Below are 11,256 nucleotides of genomic sequence, written 5' to 3' on the forward strand. Positions count from 1 at the left end.
TGGGATTACCTGACTCTGAAACTTTATATTCTTAGGGTTTTTTTCTTGGTGGGGGAGGGGATTGGAGGGGTAGATTGAGGAGTTCCACACAATCTCTGTCTTCTAAGCTGTGAAAAAGGTACAATTTAATTAGGCAATTAGGGAAACCAATGGTGCGGACCAAAGAAAGAAGGTAGCTGGCTACTTACAGCTTATTTATCCTAGGTTCCCTAAATTCGAGAGAACAAAAAGAAACACCTCCAAATTTCTTTCTAGATTGTATTATTCCAGATTAGAAAAGAGAGGAAAAGGTGTAGGGTTGTTTTACCTGGTAATGAAGACTGTGCTTGTGATCAAAAACTCTCCTAGGGTTACATATACAACATTATTTTGGGACTGTAGCTAATGCAATCGGACAAGAAAGTAGAATAATCAATGTAAATATAGAAAAAGATCAAATTATTTGTATTTTCAGATTGTGATCATATACTGTCAAAGCAACTCTAATGAAAAAAAATACTATTAGAATTGATAAAAGAATTTGGTAAGAAGACTATGCAAATACCAGTAACTCCTTTGTAATAACAATAACTAGCTAAAAATATAATCATTAAACCTTTTCATAATAAAAGCTACAAAATACAGAATTAAATTTATTATAAAAGGTATAAGACCCATATTGCTTAATACTATAAAATCATAATGAGAACACAAAACAAGATTTGATTAAATTTATAGGTACATTCTTAAATGAAAAGTCTTAATATTTAACATTTTCCTAACTTACATATAAAGTATGCAATTATATAATTTCAAAATGAATCTCATTTGTACTTCTTGTTTTCATTTTAGAACCAGATACAATTAATTGAAAGTTTCTAGGGAACAGCATATGTCAAAGAGAAGTCAAGAAATTCTAAGAAGAATCAGTGAGGGGAGAGTTGCCCTATCAGAGAATAAAATTTACTCGAAACAGCAAACTGTTTTATTATTGTCCCAGGAATAAACAGATTAGTAGAACAGAAGGGTGAGTCTAGAAGCAGATCCAACTTTGCAAGAATATTTGATATATAGCAAAGATGGTAGTTTAACTGAAGGAGAAATTAGTGGTTTGCTTCATAAATGGTATTTAGAAACTGACAACTCAATTGGAAAGTAAGACTCCTAACTTATGTTTTAAAATTCCATATGATTTAGAGACCAAAATGTAAAAAATTGTAAAAATGCCAGAAGAATTTAGGAAAATATTATGTAAAAATAGGATGTAGTGATCTTCTGAAGTGAGACAGGAGACCCAGGAGCCTTAAAGGAATTAATATTTCTGATTACATAAAAATGTTATGAAAGTTACATGAACAAAGTGAAAAGATGACATGTTGGGAAAATTGTGTGTGTGTGTGTGTGTGTAACCTCTGTCTCTATAAGTGTGTCTTTTCTAGATAATTTACAGAACCTCTATTTATGAGTATGCATGTAAATATAGGAAAAGAAATGCACACACAGACAGAGAGGTCCTATAAAATATCTAGAAAAGACACACAATCTTATTTAAAGAAGGCAAAATGTATGACTAGGCAATCCATAAGGAGAAAAAACAAAAAATATACCTATAAAGGGAAATAAGCTGACTAAAATAGGAAGAAACATGTACTTTCATATCTTGCTGGAAGGGATGTGAATTGCTACAAGCTTTTTTGGAATGCATCTTGCAACATCCATTAAAATGAAAAAGACCCATATCCTTTCTGCCAGCATTCCATTTTAGTAAATCTCAAAATTCTAGAAAAAAGTATGCATATCTAAGAGGATATGTACAAGAACGTTACCTACGCCATTGTATACAGTGGCAAAACAAAAACCTGGAAATAATTTGGAAGCCTAACAGTGACATGGTTAAATAAATCATGGTACTGTCATAACACAAAACGTAATGTAGCTTTAAAGAGAATAAGTTATGCTATCCTACTAGCTTGGAGGAATGTCTTTAATATAGCTTTAACTGTAAAAGGCAAGTTACTGAATGATACATATATTCAGAAACGTATAAAGCACGAAGAAAAATATAAAAGACTACACATCAAACTGTTAACATTGGTTGGTTATCTCGGAAAGATGAGAGATTATTTAAAAGCTTTTAATGCACCTCTGGATTGTTTAATTTGTTACAAGTTTAATTTTATAAAGTTTCTAAAAAGATACCAATAACTATTCCATGCAGCACTATAGGAAAGTCACCCGGGGCCAACTAAATGTAAATGCAGAGAAGCAGAGAGAGAGAGAGAGAAGAACTTTGAAGAAGATGTGCATAGAAGAAAAGATTTTGGTTTTCGCAAGCTGAAGGAGCTATAGAACCAGAAATAAAAGCATCAATCAGGAAAGTAAAAATGGCAGTTAGAGAACTACAAAAACATAGAAGAGTTAAAGTCTGCCAGATTGCTACAAATCTTGATCCTAAGGTGCCTGTTTTCACCAGTATGTGAGATCAAAGTCCTAAGAGCATAACAACCACAATATTAAATTCAGGAATGGTACATCAGAAACACAGAAAGAAATAAGGGAGAAACTCTCAAAATACAAAGGAAAAAAACCAGTATGTTTTAATAATAAAAGGGGAAGAGAACCTTGGTAAAGACTTAGAGATGGGATGTTATACAATCATTCATTCATTCATTCATTCATTCATTCATTCATTCATCTGTACATTAAATATTTACTGAAAGCAAGGAATATAGAGATGAGAAGCAGGTAAAGAACTATTTAAGTATCATAGTAGAACTGTATTAAAAAGGGCACCCTTAAATTTTACCTAGGAGAATTAAGAAAAATTTCGTAAAGAAGGTGGCATTTGAAATTTAGGATGTCTAAATGTTCTTACAGAGGAAACAGGGATTGATAGGGAACTTTTAGAAAAAGGGAAGAGATGGTGCAAATGTGAAAATGCATGAGAAAACATGCCTTGGTTGGAGAAGGGAAGGTTAAGTATCAATTCTGCTAAGAAGAATGTTTCAGATGTTTCTCTCCAGGTAGAGTTCATCTGCATATGTACTAGATTTTTCTCCTAGGAATCAAATCCTTTCCAACAGCAACTTAAGGTCTGTGGTTCAGCTGTAGGACAGATTCATCCCAATCAAGTTCAGTGGGGAATAATCAGGAAAAGTGACCCTGCCTGACTTAAATCAGAGCATTGCAAAGGATGGAACCTTTTTTTCCTCACCTCCATTGTCTCTGTCTGGCTCTTTACCAGACAGACACAAATAGAGTGGCTTGAAAGCATTTGTCTAGAGCCCTTAAGGCGCTATAGGCTTACACTCTTAAGTTGCAAGCATGACAATATATTGGAACTTAAAAATACTGATGTTTTTTCCCCAATTTACTCTTAATTGTAAACTGCTTCAATTTGGACCTAAAGGTAACAACACATTGCCTTTGTTTGTGGGCACAGGGTTGGAATAATTAAGTACCTTTATGAACTGAAATTTTGGAAAACTGAAACGCTGGGCTATATGATACTGAAAATTCTGTTCAACAATAGACTGTGGATAGCTTAACTTTCAGAAGTGTCACAGGTTTGACCTCAGGAAGCAACATCACTTGATAAAATGCTAATGCTTTTTAGCTTCTAAGGAAGAATGTGTATTAAGATAAACAGAAAATTTCTGCTAGCAGAACAGTTTCAGATATGTCTATATGGCATGGACTTATCAAAGTAAGAAGACAGGAGTGAAGGCTTTTTAGGGGCTTCTGTTTTCTGTATTAATATATGAAAAGGACTGCTTAATCAGCACTGTGTGACTTCATAAGGAAAAACATGTATTGTGGAATGAGATTTCTAGAAAAGGCAATCTGGAGAACATTTTATTGTTCAGATTTAAAGGATGTTGTTATTTACTGCACTTATATAATCCGTTAACTAGTATCCGTGATGGTACAATAAGGCCTGATACATAGCTGGGAGACAGAAGAAGGGTGCTTTCTGAATCTTGTTCAGTATTTCTCAAAGTGTAGCTGAGGAGCAAGCTACACAACACAATCACCTGGGATGTTTGCTTGAAGTTTCAGATGCTGATTCCTAATCAAAAAGTCTGAATCAGAAAGTCTGATTCAATATTTGGAGCAGGACTCAGGAGCCAACACTTTTAATAAGTGTTATTGGCCGGACGCGGTGGCTCAAGCCTGTAATCCCAGCACTTTGGGAGGCCGAGACGGGTGGATCACGAGGTCAGGAGATCGAGACCATCCTGGCTAACATGGTGAAACCCCGTCTCTACTAAAAAATACAAAAAAAAACTAGCCGGGCGAGGTGGCGGGCGCCTGTAGTCCCAGCTACTCAGGAGGCTGAGGCAGGAGAATGGTGTGAACCCGGGAGGCGGAGCTTGCAGTGAGCTGAGATCCGGCCACTGCACTCCAGCCTGGGTGACAGAGCGAGAGACTCTGTCTCAAAAAAAGAAAAAAAAAAAAAAAAAAAAAAAAAAAAAAAAAAAAAAGTTATCTGTTGATTCTGATGCAGGGGAGAAACACTGATGTATGTGGTAATGATATAGGACAAATGATAACCACTACAAACTGTGTAGTTTCTTAGGATAGTATCCTAAGTGAATAAATTTGTTGGTTTCATAACACTATTATCACTGATTTGTTACATTAATAAATATTAACAATTATACTGTATCTTGTTGCTAATTAATATAGCTGTACAGTTCTATAAAGAGCTATTACACAAAAAGGTGGCTTTTCAATACTTATATCAAAAGATCACTCTATAACAACCACAGTTCAATAAATTTATAGACTAAGCTTTTCAAAAAATATCTTTTAAATAATGCCCTTTTAATGCAAGGTCCTTTGGGATACTGTTCACCAAGAATTTTTATTTTCTGGTAGAATTAATCATGTCTCATACCCTTTCTCTGGTATAGGAAGCACATGCTTTACCATAATCCTGTAGTCCTAACCCATGTACCACATACACACACATGAGCTTTTAAAACAAGTCAATACTTTAAATATTTTACATTGTGTTCAAATAAAAAGTGACCAGAGTAATAAATACCAAAACAACAATGCCTTTGTTACAGTGACTCTTGTATGGACACAGACATAGAATTAATCTATTATATGGGATGTATAATTATTAGAATTTGTTATGACAGGATCGATTAAAAATTATTATGTGACAGCTGACTAGACATGAAAATAATCTAATTATGTTACACAAGATATTATCATGGTATCCACTGAAACAAAATTATATATGTAACTTGTGTGTGTACACACACACAATACATATATACATATATAATTTAAGGCTTGTTAATGCAAGATACTTACTACTATTAATAATGTAGCTTGGAATCATTTTACCTTTTAATATTGCTGCTGAAATTCCAGTGGTGGCACAAAAAAGGAGGGAAAAAAACAAATGCATTAAAGAGTTACATGAAATAATAAAAAGTTACATGAAATAATAATTTGCCTATGTTAGATGTGCCTAAATGCATATATGTAGGCAAGAAGATCTGAGTTTAGAAAAGGGTCCAGGAAAAAAAAAATCAGGTATACAGAGGATTTAAGATTAGAAAACCTTTGTATTCTGTTCTGTTTCCATCTATACATTGTTATATACAAACAACCTACTTGCTCACTCCATTGTTCTTAAATAATTGACATTTCAAAGAATCTCAAAGAAGAATAAAGCAATACAAGAAGACAAAATTAGGCTAGCATGATTATGCTAGCATAATTATCACCAAACTTTTTTTTTTTTTTTTAAATGTCCCACTTGGAAGTCACACAGAATTGAATCAGTTTCCTACATATCTATCAAACACCGCAGGGGATGTCACAACTCTGTACTATTATATAACTTCATCTATTTAAGGGTATGGGAGAACTTTAGCTCTCTCTTCAGGTCTCTCCAGCAGACAGGAAAGACTGCTACCACGAGCAAGCTCTGAAGGCTCACCTTCCCTCATTTCTCCTCTATCCTTGGGTGTGAAACTATGTAAGAATACTACTAAGGCCTTGAATTTATATAGTAATCTGGGTTTCAAAGAGATTTCAAATTACTAATAAACATTTTGGCCTGCAGAGGACTATCTACTCTCATAAATTAAGACATGCTATCTTGTTTTTCAGAAACAGCCATTTGTAACTCTTACAAATATCCATGTGATAAACTTAGATCTCATTGGGAAGAAGCTGCTAGATTTCTATTGCCTTCACCAAGACAGCAGTCATTTGATTACAGGTGGCCTGTTGAGACCAACTACTATCATATTGTATACAATATTCTATACATGTCTTCTTATTCCTTATAAAAGACATGTAAGATGTAGTATCAGTGAAATCACATGGTGAACATTTCCGGATGTTAAAATGGCTTTCCTGAAGTAGTCTCTTGTATTTTTATCACCTGAACAGACTCATGGCAAAAATTACAAATTATACATAAAAACGTATTTCTAAAACCATCCTAACTCAGAAAACAAAGCAAAATAAATGTTTTATTATTCTTATTTCCAAAACAAAAATATATTTTGAACTCATCTTCTAAAAATTTTACTTGTTTTCTCAGTGAACCTCAAAAAAAAATTTTTTGTGACTCATTCTTGTTATCAAACTAGCAAAATTAATACTAAGCTGCACAAAAAAACAAATGGTATTTGACTCTTACCTCGATCTTTTGCTTTATCAGAAAGGAGCACTTCTACCTCCTCATATTCCCGGATGGCATCCAGTATGATACTTCCTTCTTTGCTGAATAAGAACAGCATGGGGATCTTGATGTCATCCGTATCCTTTCCATCACCTGCCATCTGGAACAGAGGGGCAGTATCACTGCTGCTCCCCTCATTGTCATCTAGCCAGAAAATAAATACAGCAAACATCAAAACATCTAGCCATTAAAAAGATCTATCTACCAATTGTTACTGATTTTTTTACAATAACAGAATTAATTTTATGCATCGAGAACCATAAAAACCAACATAACTTTTGGACCCACTAATTATCATAGAATTGTATCCAAAGGAAATAATTCAAAAGAAGCAAAAAGCCCTATGCCCAAATAATTTTACTAAACTATTTGTAAACAACTGCATACCATTATAAGTAAGTTATAATGACCTACTTGATAGGACACACAGAGTAATAATACATTAAAAAAGTAGAATACAGAATTCTATGATTATGACTATAAAAATTTCATATGCTTATGGAAAAGCCTAGAAATGAAAAAATTCAATGACTTGGATGACAGTGACAGAACTATGAATGAATTTTATTGTTGAAAATTTCCACTACTGTCATGATTACATTGTTTTACCAAACTAAAAATGGACATTTATTTTTTATATAATGCACACAAAGAATAGTTATGACTATAGTGCTTCTTCCTCCATAAGCTAAACAGTATTGCTATTTTGCACTGGTTAAATAATAGTAGTAGAACTATTAATAGTAGTAGTACTAGCAATATGCTGTTTTACTGGAGATGATAATCACAACCACCTCCAACTCACATGCCAATCTCCCAGAAGAAACTGTCTGTCCTGTCTCAGGGTGCTCACTCTCATAGGTCCTGCTAAGTACAGAATGCATGACTCATTCTTTTGGTAATAATTGATTAGACAAAACATGGCTACCTGACCCTGAGTCTCTCTGGGGGACCTAGAACTGGCACACAGAAAGACTGTTTCAGTTGGCAGGGGGAAATAACCCAGTTAAATGACACAGACTTAGGGCTAAGGCTGCAAACTAGAATGGCCATTTTGGAACTGATGAATAAAGAGAGAGCAAGCTGGTGAGAAGCTGGAAAATGAAGCAGAATTGCAAAGAGGAGTAGGGAAGAAGAGTTCAGAAGAACCCAGAGGTAGAGATATAAAGAGACAAGTGAAAAACATTCACTATCATGGATCCTGGTGATTTTTTGTTCCCACTTCTACCTCCTGGTGAATCCTGGTTGTATTTGTACTGTTGAATTCATTGAAAATAATCCATTTCCATGTAGTGAAAAAACCTCCCTTCTTAAAACAACTTAATTATCTCCTGCAGTCACATGATTTCTAAGATAATTCGTACTTCTAACCCTTGAACAAAAAACAGCTAATTCCTAATTTATTCATTTATATACAATTAAAACAAATAAAAACAAAATGCTTTGTCAGAAACAAAAAACTTAGGAGAAAGAAGTCAACACAAGAAAGTTTCTCATTAAAAATTAAATTTTTGGCTGGGCACGGTGGCTCATGGCTGTAATCCCAGCACTTTTGGAGGCCAAGACAGACAGACCACTTGAGGCCAGGAGTTTGAGAACAACCTGGCCAACGTGGCAAAATCCCTTCTCTACTAAAAATACAAAAATTAGCTGGGTGTGGTGGTGCACGCCTGTAATCCCAGCTACTCAGAAGGCTGAGGCACAAGACCTACTTGAACCTAGAGGTGGAGGTTGTAGCGAGCCAAGATCATGCCATTGCACTCTAGCCTGGGTGACAAAGCAAGACTCTGTCTTAAAAAAAAAAAAAAATTTCTGAGAGTAAGGATCATCATCTCTTATTTATTTATCCACAGAACCCAGTATAGCATTTTCCAACTAATAGCTACCAAAAAAAAAAATCTGACGGGCCGGGCTCGTCTGTAATCCCAGCACTGTGGGAGGCCGAGGCAGGCAGGTAACCCAAGGTCAGGCTGAAAATTCAAGACCAGTCTGGCCAACATGGAGAAACCCCGTCTCTACTAAAAAGAAAAAAAAAAAAAAAATACAAAAATTAGCTAGGCGTGGTGGGGCAGGCGCCTATAATCCCAGCTACTCGGGAGACTGAGGCAGGAAGAACTGCCTGAATCTGGGAGAAGGAGGTTGCAGTGAGCAGAGATCACACCCACTGCACTCCAGCCTGGACGACAGAGCAAGACTCCATCTCAAAACAAACAAAACAAAACAAAACAAAAATTGACAATTCTTGCATACTATAGAAGATCGTGAGAATTAGACTTCACTGAAAAATATAAAAAACCAAAAATACTACACGAAGAAATATTTTTAAATATTAATGTATAAGTTCTACACTTTATACTTTACATTTTCATTTTGAAGTCTTGGTAAGAAATGTTCAAAATGATAGTGATGGTTAATATACTAAATTCTACAATAAAACTAATCTAAGTGTGGGAAATATCCAAGGATAAAGAGGATGATTTAAGTCAGGAGTCGGCAAATCTCTTCTGTAACTGGCTAGATGATGAATAAATATTTCAAGCTTTGCAGTTCTCTCCTGTAAGTACTTAACTCCATCACTGCAGTTCAAAGCAGTCATAAATAATACACAAACAAACTGGCATGACTGTGTCCCAATAAAATCTTTATTTACAAAAATGGGCCATGAGCTGGATTTGGCCTATAGTCTTGTAGTTTGCCAACTGCTGATTTAAGTCATTAAACAGGACTTCTCCTAATGTTTATTAATAAAATTCATACATCCATTACATCAACATAATAAGTGTTAATATTCTGTTTTACCTGAACTTTTTTTTTTTTAACCTGAACTATTGGGCGTGGTGTGTGTGTTGGGGGGGCAGGGGTGGGGACGGAAATCCAAAATGGATTTCCCTGTGAGAGAAGTTGTACAAAAGAACTCACAACCAGCATATGACCCCAGGTCTTTCAGTTCTTTCTGAATGTAAACTCCTGTTTACTTTAAAACAGAAAAATTTATATTTCCCCTGATAGTCATAGCCTGTTTATCATGATACAGTGATTGTCTATGAAAGATAAAAAAGCAAAATCCACTAGTTGATACATATGGGTAAGCTGATTTAAAGGTGGTAATTTGTCATTTCAGCGGAAAAAGATCCAAGGGGATAAAGATCTGCTACAAATACTGTAAATACTGCCATAGTAGTGATTATCCTATGTCTGCTATTATGCCAAGAAATTTTATATATATTATCTTTAAACCTTACAATCACCTAAAATATATTTATTATCACTTCCACTGAAGCTCAAAAAATATTCTACTATTATATCAAAAAATATTCTACTATGTAATCTACAGATTAAAAAACTGAAGCTGGGCCAAGGTTACACTGCAATTTTGTGGTAGAGCCAGGAACTGTACTCTCATGTGTCTGCCTCCAAAGCCTGCATCTTTGTGGAGTAATGGAAATTTTCAATGGCTCCCCACTGGAGGTGGCACAGTGTAATTCTTGCCCTTCAGGGGTTATGGATCTTATGGACACATTTTCTTATCCATGGTACCGAATGTTTTTACCACTCAGTCCTACCACACCCTCACACCTAACCCCAAGTATTTTCACTGACATTAATATACAGAAACTCAAATCTAGACTTTTGAAAAAGATGTTAGATATCTAGAAATTAAGAGTCATTGGATTACCTATCCTTCATGTTGTCTAGGTGAGGTAAAAAAAATATGACAAACTCTTTGATAAAATTTTAGAAAATAAAAGGAAAAAATCCTAAAAATTATCTCTTCTTCAGTCAACACAATGACATGGAGAATTACTTACCAATAACAATGCCACCAATGGCTCCTGCATTCTGGATGTTGCGTGCCTTTTCTGCAAACATGCACTGTCCTCTTTGTATCAATGCGATTTTTCCCATCACTGCCTCTGGGTTAGTAAGCTCTGAACAACCATTGTATGGTTTACTGCTTGCAACAAATCCTCTTGTCTGTCAGAAATAAAAGCAACTTAAATACTTGAATCTTCTCAAATGGCAATCAAGTCATCAAACCTCAATATCTAGAGCTTTGAGAGAACTAGACTCATTTCTTTTCTAATGATAACATATCTAATATATATTCAGCATAAAATTTGTTTTAAACATTTTGCATATCACAGTACTCAACCAATATTTTGAGTGTGCTTTGCAGTTTATAGAACATTTTTACATAAACTACAAAATCTGTTATTTACAATGTCCCTGAGCAAAACAACACAAATAACATTTCCATTTCACACAGGGGGAAATTGAGACTCAGGTTCCATAATTTGCTCACAATGTTAACACGATGTTATTAAGTGGTAAAGTTGGGACCTGTAGGCAGATTTACTACATTTACAATAGCTGGGAACCAATTTGAAATGATCATTGGTAACAAGAAAAGTTTTTGAAAGAGAGGAAAAAAATGGACTTAGGCTATATGAATCTGCAAGCAGTTCTTTTCCCCAGAAAAATTAAATCCACCAAGGAACTGATTTTTCTAAAGATGTTACTATAAAGATGTTTTAATATCCTTCATTCTCCTAAAATGTAAA

General features: G+C 34.7%; 1 protein-coding gene across 10 annotated transcripts in view; it reads right to left on the reverse strand.

The window, feature by feature from the left end:
• The window catches only part of EDEM3 (ER degradation enhancing alpha-mannosidase like protein 3), a 74,405-nt gene that overhangs the window by 5,995 nt on the left and 57,154 nt on the right, over window positions 1-11,256 (reverse strand). For 5 of the 10 annotated variants that reach the window (XM_030935928.1, XM_030935931.1, XM_030935930.1 and 2 more), the window contains 3 exons: window positions 10,504-10,669; window positions 6,653-6,838; window positions 5,308-5,355 (listed from right to left, as the gene is read on the reverse strand). In XM_030935928.1, the coding sequence (XP_030791788.1) occupies window positions 5,308-5,355; window positions 6,653-6,838; window positions 10,504-10,669 (400 nt within the window). The remainder of the gene's footprint in view (window positions 1-5,307; window positions 5,356-6,652; window positions 6,839-10,503; window positions 10,670-11,256) is intronic. The other 5 variants (XM_010368954.2, XM_030935933.1, XM_030935929.1 and 2 more) reach the window with 2 other exon arrangements.

The sequence above is a fragment of the Rhinopithecus roxellana genome, chromosome 8 (assembly GCF_007565055.1).
Source record: "Rhinopithecus roxellana isolate Shanxi Qingling chromosome 8, ASM756505v1, whole genome shotgun sequence".
NCBI classification, from domain to species: Eukaryota; Metazoa; Chordata; class Mammalia; order Primates; family Cercopithecidae; genus Rhinopithecus; species Rhinopithecus roxellana.